Below are 21,656 nucleotides of genomic sequence, written 5' to 3' on the forward strand. Positions count from 1 at the left end.
ATCACTGTAACGCACTCTACATGGGGCTGCCTTTGAAGACTGTCTGGAAACTTCAGCTAGTGCAGAACGCTAGTGCAAGTGTTTTGACTGGCCCAGGTTTTGGGATCATGTTATTCCCTTATTGTTCCAGCTGCCCTGGTTCTCAAACTGTTCCTAGGTGCAATTCAAAGTGCTGATTATCACCTTTCAAACTCTAAATGGTTTAGGGCCATAATATCCGAAGAACTGCCTGCCTACATATCAAACTGCCCACTCTCTGAGACTATCTGATGAGTCCCTTTTGCATCCTCTTGTCTTCTGAGGCACAGCCCAGGGGTCGGGGATATGTGAGGAGGCCCTTTCTGTCATGGTCCCCAGAAAGTTAGGCTGCCACTCTGCCAGTGTTCCAGCACTGCTTCAAGATGGTTCTTTTCCAGCAGGCCTTTAATTTAGTTGCAGTATAGTTGTTACTTTTTGTTTAGTCCTGACTCGTTGGGTGCCTCCGCGTTGGAGGGGAGAGAGCAGCATATAAGTTTCCATATCGGTCAATCAGTCACTCAGGATTTCCTTGACCAATCAGATGAAGGTCCATCTGGACCAGCATTCCATTTCCTTTCTACAGGAGCCAGCAGAATACTAACAGTCTTATCTGGTACATGGCAATTCCATATGGCCATCATGTATGGTTGCCAACTTTATTTTACCAGCCGCTTCTGCAGTATCTTGATCTCCAGGCATTCTAAGGTGATATTATTTCCATGTCATGAAAAAGCCTCACAGGCAAATTTTTGCAGATCAGCCTAACAGCAAAGACACAGGAGCAAGCGCAGTAGTGTTTTCTGATCATTTGGCAACTCTACTATCATGACTAATAGCTGTGGATAATCCCATCCTTTGTAAATTTGTCTAATTGTTTTTTTAAAAGCTATCTAAGCTAGTGACCATCACTACACCTTGGGAGACCTTATTATTCCAGTGATATCTTACAGAGAGGGGCACCTTTCCTTTTAAAACCTCTGTGAAACAAATCTCCCAGGAGTTCTGAAATGCCAGCAGCTGTCAGATACAGTCCTTCACTCCCATCATCTTGTGGGGGAAAGTTGCTACTATAAAATACAAAAGGGCGCAGAATGCCTTTATTGGGACCAATTAAAACATCACAAAATAGTGAGAAAACTTTTAAGTTCACCAGAACTGTTGTTCAGGATGGATGTTAATCCCCCCTTCCCCCCAGCAAAACCCCCCACACGCAATGTTTGTGTGTGTGGGAGGCAGAGATGGAATGGAGGAGGCGTTTTGCAGCTTTAATTGGCTTAGAAGGCGTGATGCAAAAAAAATCTCATGATGCATGCTAGAGTGGAGAAGATGTGGTTGTTCTCCCCTTGGAGATATAAAAGCAATCCATTATTTAGATCTGTTTCTGTCACTGGTTAGAATATGTGGGTGCTACCTTGTAAGGCGAGAGCACAGAAGTAAAGGAAAATGTGGTAGTCCTTTTATTAGCAAACTGTTCTTGTTGATAGGAAAAGAATCAACAGAAGCTGAATTGGGTAATATTAATATTTCCAAGTAGTTGAAGAATGTATTGTTTCCCCAACTCCCCGTCCCCCTGACAAAGGGACATCATTAGATGGTAGAAGGTCTCAATTCCAGGATTCCTCTCCTGAATGGCTAAATTGGAATTCTCCAAAGCAGCCAAAAATGAAGGCCTCCATGTTGTTGCCATTTTTTTACCCTGTAGAATGTTGCCCTACATAAGAAACCTTAAAAATATAGGTGTCCTGTCTCTTTTCAGTGTGATCACTCCTAAGTCAAATCTATATACTATGTGACTCACCAAACCAAAGTCAGCCCATCAGCCACGTAGATGATCAGTGGCAGCCTTCCCCAAGCTGGTACCCTCCAAATGTCTGGGGTTACAGTTCCCGTCAACCCCCAGCCAGCATGGCCAATAGCCATGCTGGCTGGGGGATGATGGGAGTTGTAGTCTAACACATTTGGAGGGCACCAGCTTGGGGAAGGCTGGCCTAAAGGCCATCCAGGTCACAAGTTGGGTACTACTGGCAAATATATGCGCATGAGCAGAATGGAAAGGCAGACCAAAGAAAGGCCCCATTCTTTCTGCTGCAGATTCTTAGTTATGCCCCATCCTCCCCCAATGAGTATCTAGCCCTTCTCTTGGAGAGCCTGTCTCTCTCACCGAGTCATGGAGAACAAAAATTATTAGGCACACATTCTGGATAGGGTACTCTTCTGGTTCTCACAACTACCGTGATCCAAAGGTGTAACAGGAGAAAAGAACAATGCTAGCAAAATATAACCTTAAACAGTTATTAATTGGACAACTCAGCTCTACAAACAGGCTGTCTCAGCCCTAATGAGTAACAACAAGCAATTGCTAACTAGTGGATGTGACATGTCCCCTCTTCCCACTTTGTCATGTGAAGGAAATGGCGCATTTCTTTGCTGGCTGCCTCTTTCATCTGTGGTTAATTGCAAAATTTAAACTAAATGTCACTTGCTTTAAAAACACACACACACATTTGAGGCTCTCAGATTATGCTGAAATGTTCAGCCAATACATATCACTCGTCACAAAGCTCACCGTCAATGTAGGGTGCAGAAGGCCTTGTATATTTGTTTATTATCTGAAAAAAAAAAGGTGACCTCCACGGGTAAGTATTAATCTACCTGTACACGTCAATCAACGTCTGAGGTCCTCAGAGTGCCTCCTCTGGTGGAGGTTTGAAGGACAGCAGCAACGGGGAGGACCTTTTCAGTGCTGGCTCCCCAACAGTGGAACATTCTCCCTGTTGAAGCCTTCCTGCTGCCAACATCATCTTTTCAGTGCCAGATCAAGGCTTACCTCTATTCTCAGGCATATGATGGGCTTTTAATGCATCAGTTGTTTTGGTTATGGGCTGTACTGATATTTTTATTGTTTTATTATGTTTTCGTATTTTTAATGGAATTGGTTTTAGCTATTTTATATTTGCATGTTTTAATCATTTGTCGTAAGTCATCTTCAGTCTTTTTTAAGAGAAAGGCAACTAGGAAATTGAAATAATAATAATACATTCACCGTAATAGATAGAAGATGCTCCTATAGGACATAGTGATATACATAAACAAGAGTATATTACTGGTGGGAGCTGCTGACCGAGCACCCATGGGAAGTCTCCTAGACCATCCTTCCCCACCTTCTTGCCCTCCTGATGTCTTGGACTGCAACCCGCATCATTTCCAGCTAGCATGGTGGCCATCCCCCCGCCCCCCAATACAGCCATGATCATGCCTATTCTGTTCTTTCAGTCTTTCGCTAGAGGTGTTTAATAGAGCTGAAGCCAAAGTCCTCTTTTCAGTGGTAGGATGCAAGTTTTCTGCTCTGCTAGCTGCTTGGAAAAGGACTGCATTTTAATGTGAAATTGATTCTGCAAAATCCCTAGACTCGCCCACAACAGCAGCTCCTCTTCGTATGACAGTTGAGCTCCCAACAGTTGTTTCCTTATCAGTACCCTATTTGGTCAGAAATGATTTTCGAGAGTTGGAAAATCATTTCTTCTTTATAAGGATTTTTTTTATTTATTTAAAAGAGCCTGTGCTGTGCACCAGTCTTCTTAGGAGCAGCTCTTCACAGCAGTCCCCTAGCAAAAAAAAAAAAAGTGTTTTTTTCCCCTCCATTTCTTTGCGGAGGGGCTACCTTGAAGAACTGAAACAAGCTGGAGCTAAAGGCTTATTGCCCGCAGGGGACCCTTGGAGACCCTCTTAAACCAAAGGGCCTCTGTAGAGATGGGCCCCAGTTTTCCTGGGATTTCCTGGGGGATGTCTCCACGGTCGATTTGCTGCAAGCTGGCTCTGTTTCAAGATTGTTCAGGGCACATAATATCATGGCCATCCAGCAGCCACCCTGGAGCTTTTCATGGAAAAACCAGATTTCCTGAGATGACTTAAAGTCCGATCCTTTCCCTTAAGCCAGGTTCTCCTCGGTATAGTTGCTGTGTGCCCCAACCCCCACATTGACCTCGAGTATGCTAGCCCTGCCCAGGGGTGTGCTCCGTGACCCCGGTCAAGGGGTGTTTCCTGTGTGTTTCCCGTCCCTGCACAAACCCATTAGTGTCTCCTCAGAAGTAACTCCCATTGTGCTCAATGAGGCTTGTCCCCTGAATGTGCACACCAGCATTTACAGAGATCCCCCTCAATTGAAATAGCACATTTTAAAGCACTACTTCCCTAAAGGCTGTAAAGCACTTTCCAGAAGCTGTGATTATCCATTGTTTGGTTTATTGCCTTCAGAAGTAACTCATTCCTGCACAGCATTGGGTTAGAAAGGGGGCTGGTTTCCCATCCCTGTCATTCCCAGCACAAACATATGTGTGTCTACTCAGAAGTAACTCCCATTATGGTCAATGAGGCTTGTTCCCAAAATGTGCACTCCAGAAGTTACCAAGATTCGCATGCATCGAAATAACACATTTAGGAGCTTTAATGTCCAAGCTGCACGTCTTTCATGTTTGCTTTCTTGCTTTTCAGGAGTAATTAATTTGCAGCTTTGATCCTTTGCAGCGTAAGGAGCTTCAGCAGAAAGGAGAAAGGGGATTAGAAAGGGGGCTGGTTGGAGTCACGGTGCTTCAAGTATTCAGAAGGTTAATTCTAAAGGCTGTGAAGCGCTGTCGAAGCTGCTTTCTCAGCTGTAAGGGAGTAATTAATGTGAAGCTTCGAGGTTTCGATTGTTCGCAGCATCGGGAGCTTCAGGGGAGAAAGAAGGCTGCACCTGTGTTTCTTTAATGTTTGCTTTGGAGTAGTTAATGTGAAGCATCAAAGCTTCAATCGTTTGCAGCTTTGTGAGCTGTAAGGAAGGATGAGGGAAGCCTCTCGCATTGGTTGATCAGCCCCTGCCTGTCTGATGACGTTCACTCCAATCCCTCCACCCCACCCAGAAGTACATTCCTCTGAAGGGACTTAGAATGGTACGGTGCACTCGATCATGGAGCCCTTTGCAGACCTAAACTGCTCCTTGAAAAATCCAGGCAAGCCACTATTGGCTTCTCCTTCTGTTGTCATGGAGACACCCCCCTGGAAAGTTTCCTCCCTTGGATTTTAATCTGGGGGCTTCTAGTGTTTACCTCTACGTTAAAGGTGAGCATTAGCCAGCTTCCAACCCATTTTTCCAGGCCTGAGCTGGGTGAACTTTGCCAGAATCTCTAGGTATGACACACGGTTATGTGTAACTTTTCTTCTGATAATAAAATAAATAAACTGAAAGCAGGCCTAGAAGGCAAAGTGTTGGTATTGACCTTTAAATCCCAAACCCCTTGGGACCAGAGTACCTGAAGGAATGTCTCCTCCCACATGTATCTTCTTGGACTCTTAGGTAATCTTTGTGTGCCCTCCTTTGGGTGCCTCTGCCACAGGAAGCTAGACGGGTGGCTACAAGAGAGAGGGCCTTCTCAGTTGTGGCACCCACTTATGGAATGAACTCCCCAAAGAAGTTTGCCTGGTGCCTACATTATCTTTTTCTCCCAGGAATTTTAAAGACTGAGTTCTAGCTTTTTATGGCTGTTTTATCGATTCCTGTGCTGTTTATTGTTTTGTATTACACTGTATTTTATTATTTCAAATATTTGTATTTTACATTTTAACTGTTCTATGGCATTTTAATTCTTTAACAGTTTGCAATCCACCCAGAGAACATTAGTTATTGGGCAAATTAGAAATGTAATAAAATAAATAAGGCGGGAAGTTTAAGTGGAGGAAGAAGTGCTGCTTAACCAGTTTCTCCTTCAGCTGCTCATAACCACTTTCCAAGGTACTTTTTCCTCATTGGCGGAAAAGCAGCTCAGGGAGGTGTTTTTGGAGCTTGAGTGCAAGAGGAGCACTCTTGAGTCTGGAGGAGAAAGGCTTAAGTAGCCTCCGTATCATATCTTTGCTTAAACTCACAGCCTTCAGAGGTTAAAAATAAAGGGGGGCGGGGGTGGGGGAAGATACACACTGCTGTGTGTAAAGCATTTAGCACTTGAAATAGGTCAACATAATTGATATGCTGATCTTTCCTTGCTGAGGTTCCACAAGAATTTACTGATTTTCTGTTCTTAATTATCTGTGCAGATGTTAGCCTTTCTGGGTTCATTAGACTGTAAGCTTTTGAGCACGTCTGTTTTTCTTTATAATTTTGTATAAATGTCTACTAGGTGATATATATGTACATAATAAGAAAATAATAGTACTAATAATACCACCACACCCATGACACAAATAAGAGAATAAGGATTTAGTTGGACATCTAGGGAAATGAACTTAAACAGTATTTCAAATCACAGTGCAATATGTGACCCTGAATCCAATTGACATGCTTACACATTCACAGATCTCATTTGAATTTGTATATAAATATGGCTCTCTATGAATTAGCACAGCTGCATGTTTACATAAAAACACTCCAGGAGCTATGTTAATTGATAATCAGCATATCCTTAAGGGGCTGTTTTTTGCCCCAAACGTGCACAGATGTTTATTGAATATAGCTTCTGGTAAATGTATGTCTTTTTCCCACTGCTGTTGTCATGTCTGTTCTTCCTTTAAGTCTCTACAGTAGCTCACAGCTGTGCTTCATTTAAGTGTTGAGGTTCTAGTCCTCTCTGCTCTGTCTATATCTCCTCCTTTTTCTCCCTGTGTATCATTCCTCAGTCCCTCATCACCACGCAGTCTCACATTCTGCTGTGATTTGCCTCCTTCTCATATTATGTTAGGTGTTGACGCAGAATATAATTATGCTTAACCCTAGACTTAAGCCTAGTTCTCACAAAAAGTAGATGATGTGGTAAACTTGGGCTTCACCACTTCAGACTTCAGGAGGGGCATTCAGTTATGTAAGTACCCCCCAAGTCAAGATAGCATTCCTCATAAAGTTGCTGTTTCTGAAAACAGGACCTTAGTCTTCATAATCTTTGGCTCTTGAATGATCTGCCCGGAATTACAATGAGAATGGCATTGGACACTGTGTGTGGAATTCATTTGTTCTGCTCCCAAAAATCTGGATTGGTTTGTTAATAGTGAAAGATGTTTGGAGCCTTTAAAAAAGACCTGGAACTCTTATTCTGTAAACCCTCCAAAATCAATCAGACCTAACAAAACCACAGAAAGAATATGACTGTTATTTCTGCTCTGTTTGTTTATGCAAAAATGTTCTTGATTTCTCAGATGCTGGGAGCTCAGTGCCGGAGACATAAAGTGGATTTACCAAGCTCCAATTGTAGTAGCTATTGGGGTAAGATTTTTTCATGCATATCAGTTTTAGTAAATGCTGAACAAGAATCTCTATATCCGTAATTGAGGTCTGCAACTCAGGGGTGAAGGAAGCCTCCTGCATAAACAAAGACGGGGAGCAAAGGCATTCCTGTGTTACCGTGAGACTTACTGGCTAAGAGGGACCAGTGGGGGCTTGATGTTCCACCATCTCCAGCCCCAATCACAGGTGATCAGAGAAGAAGACAATCCTTATTTACTGCATTTGTGATTTGGACATTGGTTTTTAAAGGGAACGTGGGGAAATGCTCTTTCAGATTGTGGCTCTAATAGTTGCATGGAAGGTAGAAATCAACAGGTACAACTTTCCCTTAAACACTGCATTCTCATGGCAGGAAAAGCTTCACCTGATGATTTCTGCCCGCTATGCAGTTGTTAAGGGCAGTAGGCGCCTTTCCCTAAGACAGGTTATGCAGTCTTTGCATGCAAGATGTTCTAGGTTCAACCCCTGGCATCTTCCTCCAGGTACGGCTGGGAAAGAGCCTTGTCTGAAATCCTGGAGAGCTGCTGCCCGTCAGTGTAGCCGGTACTGAGCTAGATGTACCCATGGTCTTGTCTCGATATAAGGCTGTTTTCTGTATTTGCAACAAATTTGCAACAAACGCCTGGGGCCTATTGTGGGAAACGGCAGGCTGGGGCCTTTCCCCTCCTGCTTGTCGACTCAGAGGAAGGAGGAGGAGAGCTCGCTTGAAGCTGCAGACCCCCCTTGCGATCAGACCTGCTCCATGTGAGAGAAAAGCCATCCCCGCTTTTTTCTTCCCCTTCTCTTGCCAGGAGCCTTGCACTCACTTGGCAGTTCTTCTCCCACACTCACGCACAGCCTCGTCCCTGCGCAAGGAACTCTCTGGGCTGGCGAAGGGCAGAATGGTGGCTTTTGTTTGTTGTTTTTCTTTCTGCCTTTTTTATGTGGGACAGGAGATGGCATTTTTATTTCAGGAGTAAGAGTGAGATGCTGTTGAGTGCTTTTTGATGTCTGAGCACAAAAGGCATCTACTCGGTGACAAATGCCAATGTTACTGCGTTGGCTTTCCTTCTTTTGAGCTTCTTGGAATATTTTTGCACACCCTCTCAAAAATTGTCGTGGAGGGGGAAAAAAGTGTTAAAATATAACATGTTTTGAAACTACATTCTCCCATTAAAAAAAAAAGATACAGGTAAAAATCTATTTCGTAAAGCAATATATTCTACTTTGAGTGAAGTGCATTGCCTTAAGAGGTAGATTTGTGGGCAATGCAGAATGCTTAGAGCTGTGCTTTGCATTCCCTGATATGGATCCTGGATGTAGATCAACATGGTTTATCTGCTGGCCCACACGTTGACTCTTTTCCACACCAGGCCCCTTCAGCACTGCTGGCGTTGCTCTTTGACACTCAGCTGGAAGTAGAATTAAAGCTCTGTGGTTCTACACAGTCCTTCATATGGTGCTGAATTCCCCATTCCAGCCCTGCAGTGCCTGATCCAAAAGGCAAAGGCAAAATGGGTGATCCACCACAGATCCTGGATTGCAGAATAGCTTTATAGTGAGAGCCTAAGTACCATTTACTCAGAAGGAATCCTCTAGAAAGTGTGCTTAGCGACTCCTCTCCCAGCCCCCTGTTGACATGAGTTTAATTTCTCATTCATAGCCATAGTGTGCCTTTTAAAAAATGTTTTACTAGTATGCTTGTGTTTTATTTTAAAAAAACATTTAAAATATCTTATTTCTTTTATTAGTGGGGGGCAGTGGAAAAAAAGTGAGGAGGAGGAGGGCACTCATGGCTGCCAAGGGCACACACAGCCTGGTGGCCAAGAGCACATAGCTGCCTTTTCCAGCTGAAAGCACACAAGAAAGAGGAGTGGTCTCAGGCACTCGAAAGTGGGGAGCCACGAGTCTTCACAGCTGCAGCTACAGACCTGGAACCAGCAGTTCCACATATTCAAGCTCTCCCTTAAGTCACTGTAGTGGGCACTGCGCAGTTGACAAAGTGCGAATTTCAATGGGACTTTTCTCTCCCTCCCTTCCTTCCTCTGCCTTTTTGGACAGGCAACAGGTTGCGGTTGTTGTGATAGCTGTCCTGTTCCAAGGGATCAGAGAGGCTTGCTCCTCCTCCTCCAAATCTTGGCATGATCTTATCTAGCAGGCACAAAATTCCTTTTGATGGATGGTGAAGGCCAAGAGATTAAGAATAAAATAGTTTGGTATTTGAAAAAGGCTGCTGACTTGTAGCATTCCTGCCACAACAGCTTGGTTGGATCCCCATTTACAGTGGATTGGACAGGAGAGGGCTCTGCAACTTGAGACTAAGTGAGGTTTTAAATCATGAAGTTTCCCATAGTTTAGTTCTCTAAGCTAGCCGTTTGGCTATCTTATCATTGCCCCTGAGGGCCAAGGTCGATATGACAGCAGCAGCCACATTCGTGTTCAGCCACATGTCTGACTCAATCACCTGTAAAGTGGGGTTGGGGGGAGAGGGGATTGGTTTTTAACATCAAAAGAGTATGTGGATGAGGTGAGCTGAACCCAACCCTGCTTCCCCTCCCATGGTCCATTGTCAAGGAGAGTTGTCTTCCTTCCAGCGCTGCCCACTTCCAGTATCAGTCCCTGGATTAGGACAAAAATGGTGTTTTGGCAACTGGCAGCAGAGATGGGTGTGGGGAGGCAACTGGGCCAAAGAGAAACAAGTACAGTAATGCTGGGAGGTGCAGAGCCTGAACTTTTAACCCTGGATTGGCTTGTCAGAGGAAAAAAGAATGGAGAGTCACCTTCTGCTTTAGAGTTCCAGATATAAGGAGGTATTGACTGATGTCCTCAAAATGTTCCAGTTCTGCAGGAATCCAGAAGGCCAGGCCTTTTGACTAGATTAGGTATCTGTAAAGGAATAACAGTGGAATAAGTCAAATCTATAAACTGTTTTACAGTTAAACTTCATTCTGTTCCTGAATACTGTACGAGTTCTGGCCACAAAAATCCGGGAGAGAAATGCTGTTGGCTACGACATAAGGAAGCAATACAGGTAAAGTCCCTGTACTACATTTATAGTCACAATTTTCTTTACCCCCAAATGCTAAGCAACTTTGTGAATATAGTATTATTGCAGAATATGTGGAGGACTATTGCTTATTACCTATGTGGGTAACATTCACAGTAATAAAACTGTAGTTTTGCAAATTCGCCACATGAAGAATTCAGTTCTTCAATTTATGTGGTAATGTAAATACTAATAAATGGCACCATTCCTAGAGGTGCCTGATGCATGTGGTTCTCAGACACACCTAATAATAATTTTAAATGTGCTACATATTTATGTGACTACTTTCAAGTGTGGATTAGAATTGTATTCATTGACTATTAATTTCAGCTTTTAATAAGGTTGCAAACCAAGAAGTTTTCTAGAGTTTATCCCAGGCATTTAAAAATAGAAGGCTGCTTCACTCATGTTTGCCCGCTCAGGCCTCCCTGGGCATTGGTTTGGCTGAAACACGGTAGCATGTGAGCTGGGAGCTGTCAAATCATGGTTGTGTTTGGAAAGTGTTCAAAGGCTGCAGAATGAATGTTGGGCCCCCAGTTTAGCCCTCGGGCCCTTGGTTCTGCACCTCTGAACTAGGCTAACAGTGCCTGTATGTCAAAATCACTTGAAATCATCATGCAGTCATGGTGAAAACAGACAGTACAGCACCAGCAGTGGCGGCTGTTGGCTCCGATTTGGGTGGGGCTGTGATTCCATTCTGGGCTGTAGTCAGAACCAGCCAGAACTCTAAAGGAGCTATCCAAGGCCCCGAACCAATTTTCAGCACCTTAGATAGCTCCTTTAGAGTTCCGGCTGGTTCTGACTACCGCCCAGAATGGAATCACAGCCCCACTGAAATCGAAGCCATCGGCCTCCACTAAAGAAAAGGTATCCATTACAAAAATACCTCAGGTTTCAGCAGTGGTAAATCTAGTTAAACTGTCACTGTGATTGACCCCGCAAAAATAAAAGCAAAAAAGAAACCCAAAGCCAATGGAATGCAGATACATCGTACTCTATTCACTGGCACGCTGAGACACATTGCACTTTTACCAGTCTGTGTAAGATGGCGATCCCAGATGAAACAGGAAGCTGTTGGGTGTGTTACGTTCTATCATGTTAGCCAGATTGGCTGCCCACTTTGCATGCCCTGGGCATTGCAGGAATGGGGGGATAGGTATGCTTTCCAGGTCCCATAGAAATTGGTGGTGGTGGGGAGCTTCTCCAGGCTACAAGTACATTACCATGGAGTTGGGGGTTGGGAATAAGGCTAAATTGTAGATCATGTATAACAGTGTTTATGTACAGTTACTTCCCTTTATTTATTTTTTTCACTTTATTTTTTCCCACCCCCTTACATGCGATCCAGGCATACCAAAAATTATAATATTTAAGGCAGAAAAATACCGAACACATTGTTCACATAAACCAGAGAGGCCGATATGCTACAGGCAGAGTGTTATGAAGCTGAGTATTGCCAAGATACATAATAAATTGATACCAATCTATAGTAAATGTATCTTGTTTCCTACTTCCTTTCACCAGTCGTAACTTATTTATTAGGTTTTCTGTTAAGGCAATCTTCCAGACCCAGGCCCACCAAGCGTCCAATGAGATTCCCCTTAATTCCTTCCGAAACGGAGTGATAACCAGCCTAGCTGCCACCAACAAAGATCCAGCCAACAGCTGAGAGGAGCAATTTCTATTATTTCCTCCAAACCTTCCTAAGAGGGCCAACTCCAGTGTTCTCTCCAGTTACTGTCCAAGTATCTCATCAATTTCACCAAAGATTGCAGTCCAAATTATTTTTTTATTTTTTTATTTATTTCATTTCTATACTGCCCAATAGCCAAAGCTGTCTGGGCGGTTCACAAAAATTAAAGTCCAAAACTTTGCCACTTTTACACAGGACCACCACATATGCTGGGTTGATCCTGGTTCCTTGCATCCCCACCAGCACAATCGTGACAATTCCTGATGAATATGAGCTAAACGAACAGGAGTCATATACTACTTTGGAAGAACCTTCAAAACTTTTTCTCTCATATTAATAGATACTGATTTAAATGGGAAATTTTCCACCATTGTATTCCATATATCATCCTCTATTTCTATATCCCAGTCCAGTTCCCATATTTGTTTTAAACTATTAGTTGAACCCATATCTAAATAGGTTAGCACTCTGTAAATATATGACACCAGGCCTTCCCCCGCCTTGCCTAGGAGTTTGAGGATAGATTCAAATAGTATTAAATTTCTCAAGTCCTGTTGTTTCATATCCTCACTTCTGATGAATGTACCTACTTCATACCATGCTAACCAAGTTATTCCTACCTTCTTCAAATTTATTTATTTAGGATATTTATAAATCGCCCTTCATCAATAGTTATTAAGCTGGTGAACAATAAATATATATATATAATGACAGTATCTATATGAGGTATCCCCATGTTGTGAGATTTTCTGGAGCCACCCCACCGGGCTGGTTATGGCGCAGGTGATGCGCCTTCCCCCTCTCAGACAAGGACAGGTAGTAGGCCAATCTGCTCAGGATTTTATAGAGCCTGGTCTCATCTAGTTCAGACTGTCAGAAAACACACTCACGTGCCCTTCCTTTAACCCAAAAGGAGAAGCGGGGGGCCTTTTTCTCTTGGGAGCAAAATAAGTTTCTCACAGTACACAAAGATGGATCTCTTGTCAGTTAGAAGGTACACAATGTGAAGAGTGACTACTGTGCATTTGTTTCAGCTTCTGTTAATAGCAAATTGCCAGTGGCTCTAGCAAATTAGTGTACCTGTGCTATTGAACACTGCATGAAATACTGCATAACTTTGGGTAAATTCACACTGGACTGTCTGCCATTCATCTGAAACCAAATCCAATACAGCAACTACTGTGAATTGTCTGTTAGTAGCAAAAAGTGTGGCCTTCACTGTATGTGAATACAGCTATGAGAACCACCTCTAACTTCATAAAAATGGCCAACTGCTCTAGTAAATCAGTATATGTATGCCATTAAATACTGCATATGACTTTGTGTAAATTCATGTCTGACTGCCCACCATTCTTCCAAAACCAACTCCAATACAATAATTAATAGACGTGCCTGCCATACTGCCACATGGTTTCCCATCCCAACCTGCCCATGCCTTGAGATCTTCCACTGAAACCCTCAGGTTCCTCTTTTATCAGAGATATGATATTCAATAACCAGAAAGAGGGCCTTTTCAGGGGTGGGGTCCTGGCATTTTAATTTGCCCTAAGTTGATTGAAAGCATTTCATTTACTGTGTTATTACAGTATTTTTGTTTGTACACTGTTGTGAAAAAGGATGAAGAGTGGTAAATGGATGGATGGATGTCTGGTTAGTCAGACAGGAAGACAAGGAGCATAGACAAAGGGAACCAGAAGAAGCCCAATCAATCCTGCAGGTTTTACAGGCAAAGGATAGGGGGCACGCTGTGCGTTTGAACCAGGCACAGAGAACTGATGCTTGGGCATTGCTACTGAATAACCATGGCTGCTTCCAGACAGAGGGCTCCTAGCCCTAACAATCAAAGGGCCTTCTGCATCTATTCCATCTTCCCCTCCTTAACAATTTTTTTTCTGGTAAGCAAAAAGATGGGAGTAGCAGTGGGAAAACAAGGGAGGGTTACAAATGGGAGATGATATTGCTTGGAGCCCTGTAAACTTCCATGTCCGAGGCATGGCAATTCCACAATAAAAGCCTCATCTGGAAGCACCCCATGTCTGCAGTTCTGTGAAGAGTTAAGGTACTTATATCCTGTTGTAGCCAATGGACTTAAGCAGCCTTACTGTGAGCAGGATTGCAATCTGGACCACTTTTATTTCCATACAGCATGTAGCGCTCTGTTGGAATGATAAATGACAGTGATAATAGCTTCTCTTAACTCTTTTTCAGAAAACTAGCAAAATCCACCTTAATTCTGATCCTCGTCTTCGGCGTGCATTACATCGTCTTTGTGTGCCTGCCTCACACATTTGCTGGGCTGGGCTGGGAGATCCGGATGCACTGTGAACTCTTCTTCAACTCATTCCAGGTGCATTGATATAGGACTCCATTATCATGATCAGCCATGCTCTTCCGTCATGCAAAGTGGTCAGTTGGCCCTCTCTCATTTAGCCTGGTGCTTGCTGTGGGACAATAGATCCTTAATAGACACTGGGCTGTGACAAGAAAGTATTTGTTCCAACTTCCTGGGACATACAAGAGAATCACATGTACCACCAAGGCTTGAGGAGGGCAAACTTTATATGATGTGAATTACCTGCAAACAGTTAAGTCTATGCATGTTTCTTTAAATCTAAGGTGCAACTGCAGGAAGCCCCAGACAGGATTGGGTCTGGGTATAGTTCCAATGGTACACCTTCCTTGTTCCTTCTTCAGTCTTTGCTGAAGATACACAATTTTAAGACATTATAAACTCCATGTTTTCCATGAGTCTCCCTTTTTCTTTTTCTTTTCTTTTCTTTTCTTTTCTTTTCTTTTCTTTTCCTTTCTTTTCTTTTCTTGAAAAGCATTGCCTGGGCCAGCCTTTGAACACTGAAACTTGGCCGCAGTAGCATCTGTGTATTTGCAGCTAACAGCATCTAATGAAACACACTCTAGTCCTTGAAAGCTTTTATGCCACAGTAAATCTGTTTGCTTTTAAAGTCCTACAAGATTCTTCTATTGTTTTCTCTGTGGACTGCCACAGGAAACCTCTAATGGATATTTATCCACAGGCTTTGCTTGTCTTTTGTGAAACCTACTTTCTTTTCCCACCAGTCAGGGATCCTTTAGGACCTAAGGTTTCAGTCCTTGGTACCAAAGATGTGATGTAAGCACACAGCCATAGCAAAACAAAGGAGCACTCAAAGCAGGGTAGCAGGTGCTTTCAGATGAAACTTTTATTCATGGAACTTTACAGGAGGTTCAGATGACGTCATCTTCCACTTGTCGCCCTCCCCTGTTTTCCCGCCGTTTCTTCTGTCTTGTTTTCTTACCACAGAAAATCCTTTAAAGAGGGAAATCCAGAATAGCCCTTGGTTGGTAATGCTAGGTGCCCTCCATCTGGAAGTGCCCAAAGTGCAGTAGTGGACTTCATGATCCAGGCATAACTTTTCACAGTATTCTCAACTGCTTCTGGGGAAAAAAACTGCATTTGATTATTATATCCCATAGTTAAATCACCCTGGTAATCTCTCAGTCCAGTCTCAAAATCTCTTCTGTCATGAGCTCTTCCCCTGCCTTATCCTTCCATCTCCCATTTATTTATGATCTCTGTCAGTTTGATCCATCAGGGAATCTTTTCTAGGATGATAGGACAAGATGGTGCCCTCACAAACTTACCACTTTCAACTAGCATCATACTGACCATCCCCTTGCTATGGCTCTGGGCAAATCTCCAGAGAAGGTATGTGAATGCACTAGAACTACAAACTGCTCCCTGTTGCCTCCTAGGCCAGGGATGTTGTGTGTTTTCCCTGGAAGCAGTTCATGTGAACCACTATTCATAAGAACAGCCATGCTGGATTAGGCCAAGGGTCCATCTAGTCCAGCATTCTGTTCACACTGTTCACACAGTGGCCAACCAGCTGTAGACCAGGAAACCACAAGCAGGATAGCAACCGCATCCTCCCGCCCATGTTCCCCAGCAAGTGGTGTACATAGGCCTACCACCTCTGGTACTGGAAGTAGCACATAGCCATCAAGCCTAGTAGCCATTGATAGACTTCTCCTCCAGACATTTGTCTAACCCCCTTTTAAAGCCATCCCAATTGGTGGCCATCACTACATCTTGTGGTAGTGAATCCCATAGTATAACTACGCACTGTGTGAAGAAGTACTTTTATCTGTCCTGAATCTCCCACCAATCAGCTTCATGGGATGACCCCAGGTTCTAATATTACAAGAGAGGGAGAAAAATGTCTCCCTATTCACATCCTCCACACCATGCATAATTTTGTACATCTCTATCGCGTCTCCCCTTACCTTCCTTTTTTCCAAGCTAAACAGTCCCAGCTGTTGTAACCTTCTCTCATACGGGAGATGCTCCAGTCCCTTGATCATTTAAGTTGCCCTTTTCTGCACTTTTTCCAGCTCTACAATTTCTTTTTTTTTTAGGTGTGGTGACCAGAACTGCACACAGTATTCCAAGTGTGGTTGCACCATACATTTGTATAAGGGCAGTATGATATTGGCAGTTTTATTCTCAATCCCTTTTCTAAGTATGCCTAACACAGAGTTTGTCTTTTTTACAGTGGCCGTAGACTAGGTTGACATTTTCATCGTGCTGTCCACCACAACCCCAAGGTCTCTTTCTTGGTTGGTCACCGCTAGCTCAGATCCCATCAGGTTATATTTGAAGTTGGGATTTTTTGGCCTAACATGCAGCACTTTACACTTGCTTGCATTGAACCGCTTCTGCCATTTGGATGCCCATTCTCCCAGTTTGGAGAGATCCTTTTGGAGCACCTCACAATCCCTATTTGTTTTAACCACCCTAATTTGGTGTCATTGGCGAACTTGGCCACTTCACTGCTTAATCCTAATTCCAGATCATTTATGAACAAGTTGAAAAGCGTTGGTCCCAATACAGATCCCTGTGGGGCCCCACTATTTACTTCCCTTCATTGGGAGAATTTACCATTTATTCCTACTGTCTGCTTTCTGTTCTTTAACCAGTTACTGATCCACAAGAGGACCTCTCCTTTTATTCCATGACTGCTGAGTTTGCTCAGGAGTCTTTGGTGAGGGACTTTGTCAGAAGCCTTTTGGAAGTCCAAGAAAACAGTGTCTACCGGATCACCCCTGTCTACATGTCTATTGGCATGAGATTCCAGTCTCATTGTAGGTTTTTATATTCATGGTCTCAACCCACTTGAAGCAAGAGCTGCTCTAAATCTCATATGTGAAAGCCATCTGAGTTATGCAGGAGCCTTTTAGGAATAAGCTGTTCCCCTGTGGTTGGGAGAATACATAAAAGGTGTCTGAATGGCTCCTTGCTTGTTATGTTAATTGGCTAGGGGCCAGCGAGCATTTGGGAGCTGCCATTTGGCCTGATCAAAGATGCTGATACACAGTTTATTATTTATTATTATTTTGTTGTTGTTGTTCAGTCGTTAAGTCGGGTCCGACTCTTCGTGACCCCATGGACCATAGCATGCCAGGCCTTCCTGTCCTCCGCTCTTTACAGTTTATTAAATTTATTATTTAATTATTAAAATATCTACACCCCACTTTTCAGCCCCTCATGTGGGGCCCCAAGGCAGTTCGGAAATATCATTTTTAACATCAGTGTGAAATTCTTTATTCAAGGTAACGTTAATGAAACTATTTATTTTATTATTGTTATTCTCCATTTCTCATACAGGGGTTCTTTGTCTCCATCATCTATTGCTACTGCAATGGAGAGGTGAGCTACCAAACTCAGCAAACTAGTATGCATTAGATGACCAGGGAGAAAGCTCAGCCTCCCTACCTGGTCTACTTCACTGGAGGAGTTGCTACTTGTCCTCAGCCTTTTTAAAAAATAGAAGTCTAGGTATGAAGAAGCACACAGAACTATGAGTTAGATTGAGACTGTGCTGGCTGGGGAATGCTGGGAATTGTAGGACTTTTTTCTGTCTAAACATGCATAGGATTGCACCCTTAGTCATGCTTAGAGTAGACCCTTTGAAATCAATGGGACAAGTTAGTCATGGCTAACTTAACCCATTGATTTCAATGGGTCTACTCTAAGCATGACTAAGTCTTGATCAAACCCAATGTTCCTGCAGTGCATACTGTATTTGATTGATAGGAGTAGAAAATCCGCTTGCCATGAGAGGAAGATCCCATGGGTTGCCTTGGATCTCAGCCCTTGTTTACAATCATTTATCCTGTGAAGTGCTTCCACGGAGTGCAGTGGTATTTCTTGCACAGAATGGCACTCCTGGGTCCTGTCTAGGAAAAGGCAGTTTATAAAAAGCCAACCAAGGACCATCTACCTGGCCAGCCATATGCCAGTACAAGTGGGACACAGGAAGTAAGGTTTGCTTCTATTAGAAGTGAGTGTCAGGATCTCTTTTGTGATTTCCCTTGCATTTCTGTTGCGTCTGTCCAGTTGGTTTAATTACCTCCCTCCTTCCCCTCAGGGTTATTTCTCAGATTTATTTGGAGGAGGGACAAAACAGAGAGAGATGCTCGAGGGATAACCATAACATATAAACACCTTAGTAATTTTTAACTCTGAAATAGTTCACACAAAATACAATGTAATAATTTGATTTCTTGTTTTTAAAGCAGATTGTTTTGCACAGTAGCTGAAACAGATTCCAGAAACACTCAGTTTTCATTAAAAATGTTTCTAGTCCTCATGATGGTGTAAATAGAGTTAAAAAATGCAAAGAGCTGTGTTTGCTGTTGATCTGACAGCACGGCATCTGTCTTCTGTGTGGCTCTGTGTCCTTCCATATGCCACAACAGCCACTCACCCGTTAAGACTTCTGTTATAGAGTAGGCATGGCTCCAAATTTAGTATGTAAATGAAGCACTTCATTCTAGGTGAATATTAAGGAAACTTTCTTTTAACGTTGGCCTCGGGCTCCTTCCTTACATTTTGATCTGACCCTTTTCCGTTCCTCTAGGTGCAGACCGAGATCAAGAAGACATGGGCTAGATGGAACCTGGCTATGGCCTGGGAGAGGACAGCTCCTTGTGGGAGCTACCGCTACGGCTCTGTCCTCACTAACATGACCCACAGCACCAGCAGCCAGTCTCAGATGGTGGCCAGTTCCCGCATGGTGCTCATTTCCAGCAGGGCCTGCCGAAATGTCACCAGGCAGAATGGCACCCGTGTGAATTTGCCCGGGTATGTGAGGAGCAACTCGGAGCAGGACTGCATGCACCACTGGGTGCAGGAAGCGGCTGATGAAGACCAAGAAAAGAAGCTGGGTGCCATTTCTCTCCAGAAGCCCTGTAGGCTTCAGGACAATCACACAGGTTCCCTTGAGGAGGAGGAGAGCAAGGTGGAAGCAGAGGCAGTGCTTTAACAAACCAGAAGGGTACACACATGCAAACAGGCCTCATAAACCATGGGTAGACTCACCTTCTACCCAAGCAGCTAAGCAGCTCCCCATCACAGTCGGCTCTCCTGGATCATCCCCAAAGGCCGCAGCGATGGGGCTGATTTCATGTGAACTTATGCCAACTCGGTCCCAGTGTGAACTACGCTGACTGTCAGTGGCCCTTCAGGGTCTCAGGCAGAGGCCTTTCCCAGCTGTGCCACCCAAGATCCTTTTGGATGGAGAAGATGGGGCTTCCTCCAGGCAAAGCATGTTCTCTACCCCTGAGCTGTGGCCCGCCCCCACAGGCAGCTCTGAGCTGCATGATGCAAGAGCTTTTAGTGCCATAAACAATATCAAAGGCACCAGTGAATTCAAAATCAAGTGGAATTTAGGCAGAAGATCATTCATTTCTATTAATTGAATTTTTATTTTTAAAAATGTGTAGGATGCGGAAATAGCACAGAATAATATCCATCCCACTAATACCATTCTAAATCTTTACATAAATTAGACCAAAAGCCCTTTCCACTCAAAATAGGCATTAACAAACCCATACTCATGTTCATGTTCCTTCTAAAATATAATGAATGGTCACCATTTAATTAAAAAAGATATATGACCATAATCTTCTCCTTAACTATATCATACATCTATATATTTTTTTTCCATTATTGCAAAGTCCCAGATTTTTTCAGCAATATCAGGTATACCTTGGTCTCTCCACAGTTTGGCTATTTAAAGTTTAGCAGCCATCAAGAGATATAATGCAAAACAAGTTGCAGGGTTCCTTTTTCACCAACACTTGATTGTCCCCTAGCAAGATGCAAGGGTAATTTTATATTATTATTTATTTCTAACTCAGTGTTCTACTGAAATACATAAGGCAGCTTACAACATAATGAAACCATAATGAAAAGTACAAAAAATAAAGTGCAAAATGTAAAACCTAAAAAAAAGAATTAAGACCAATTAACGCAATAGTAAAACAGCAGCAAAAGTCACAGCAGAATCAAAGGTTTGGAAGAACTCTCTTTAACCAAATAACCTTCAGTGATGCTGCCAGGTGTGCCTCTCTTGGGAGGCCATTCCAAATATGTATTTCAAGTTGCAAATAACTTTTTTTTTCAAACAGGCACACAAGTTGCAAATAACTTTTATTTCTCGGACATGAAAGTAGCGAAGTCTAAAATATACATAGCGGATGAACTAATTCGCCAGAAATTATTTGATGATATGGACAGTCAGAAGCTACGGCTATACAGAGGGGACAGCTGGATTTAAATAGCTACAGCTGCCTTGATCTATAGAAACAGATGCTTCTCCTGAACAAAAAGCAAGAAGCCCTGTTTGGATACATGAAAAATTTCAGAGAGAGTAACCACCATCTCTGAAAACAGCTGTCAAGGAGGCCCAACAACAGTTGCTTGTCAGATGTCCAAGTAAGCTGGCACCAGAAGCAGGAATATGTTCAGAACGCACTGTATGCCCAAGCATTCTGCCATTCGTCTTCGTCTTGTTAGTATAGCAACAACAAGGAGGCCAAGACTGTGGCCTTGACTCTCAGTGTAGTTGGGATCAAGTGGAGACCACAAGAGCAGTCAAATATATTCAAGAGGGTGGGAATTTACCATTTGGAGATCCAATTTGTGTCTGGGCCACAACAACCTCCTTGGCAGGGGGAAAAGAGAGTTGGGGGTGTGTGAGAGAGATTTTTTAAAAGAAAGCAAACCACTGCCTTGTTCTCACTGGGAGCAAAAAAGGAGTCCAAGATTAGTACAAAAACAGGGCATCCATCACACCCGCTGCTAATAAGGGTATGTCAGACCCATCTACATCCATATCTAATCTTCAAGGAAATACTAGCAGGCAACAATGGATTGATTTAAAGCCCCGTATATTCAGAGTTGTTAATTTCACTGGCCTGTTACCTTCACATAAGGGCATGGGACAGTGGCCCTTTAAAGCAGCAGTGGTGAACCTCCGGCCTGGGTCCCAATCTGGTCAGCAGAGGAACTGCTGCAGGCCAGATTGGGACCCGGGCCAGAGGTTCCCCACTGCTGCTTTAAAGGGTTTAGAGCAGGCACCGCTGCTTTAAGCCTCTACTGGCCTCCACCCTCTCCCTCCCCCACCCATATGTTCTCTGTGCAGAGAGAGCGCACCCTGCCTCTGTCTGCTTAGAGAAGGGGGCTCAGGTGATGCTCAGAGGAGCTCCTCCAACTGCCAGATGAACCCTCTCTGTGTGCTGCACACTGCCCCACTCAGGATAGCGACTGGTACGAGAAGGAAGCCTCCAGCCTGGCTGCTGCCAAGGTCTTTCCTGTCACATGTTGCCCGAAG

General features: G+C 43.5%; 1 protein-coding gene across 3 annotated transcripts in view; it reads left to right on the top strand.

Annotated features, from left to right (window-relative positions):
* The window catches only part of PTH2R (parathyroid hormone 2 receptor), a 64,081-nt gene extending 42,787 nt beyond the window's left edge, over positions 1-21,294 (top strand). For all 3 annotated transcript variants that reach the window (XM_084819073.1, XM_084819062.1, XM_084819082.1), the window contains 5 exons: positions 7,177-7,243; positions 10,180-10,274; positions 14,191-14,329; positions 17,645-17,686; positions 18,900-21,294. In XM_084819073.1, coding sequence (XP_084675199.1) covers positions 7,177-7,243; positions 10,180-10,274; positions 14,191-14,329; positions 17,645-17,686; positions 18,900-19,304 — 748 coding nt within the window. In that variant the 3' untranslated portion in view covers positions 19,305-21,294. The remainder of the gene's footprint in view (positions 1-7,176; positions 7,244-10,179; positions 10,275-14,190; positions 14,330-17,644; positions 17,687-18,899) is intronic.
* The last annotated feature ends 362 nt before the right edge of the window (positions 21,295-21,656 follow it).

Source organism: Heloderma suspectum, chromosome 1 (assembly GCF_057233095.1).
Source record: "Heloderma suspectum isolate Gila_16-S chromosome 1, 16-S_ref, whole genome shotgun sequence".
In the NCBI taxonomy this organism is placed as follows: domain Eukaryota; kingdom Metazoa; phylum Chordata; class Lepidosauria; order Squamata; family Helodermatidae; genus Heloderma; species Heloderma suspectum.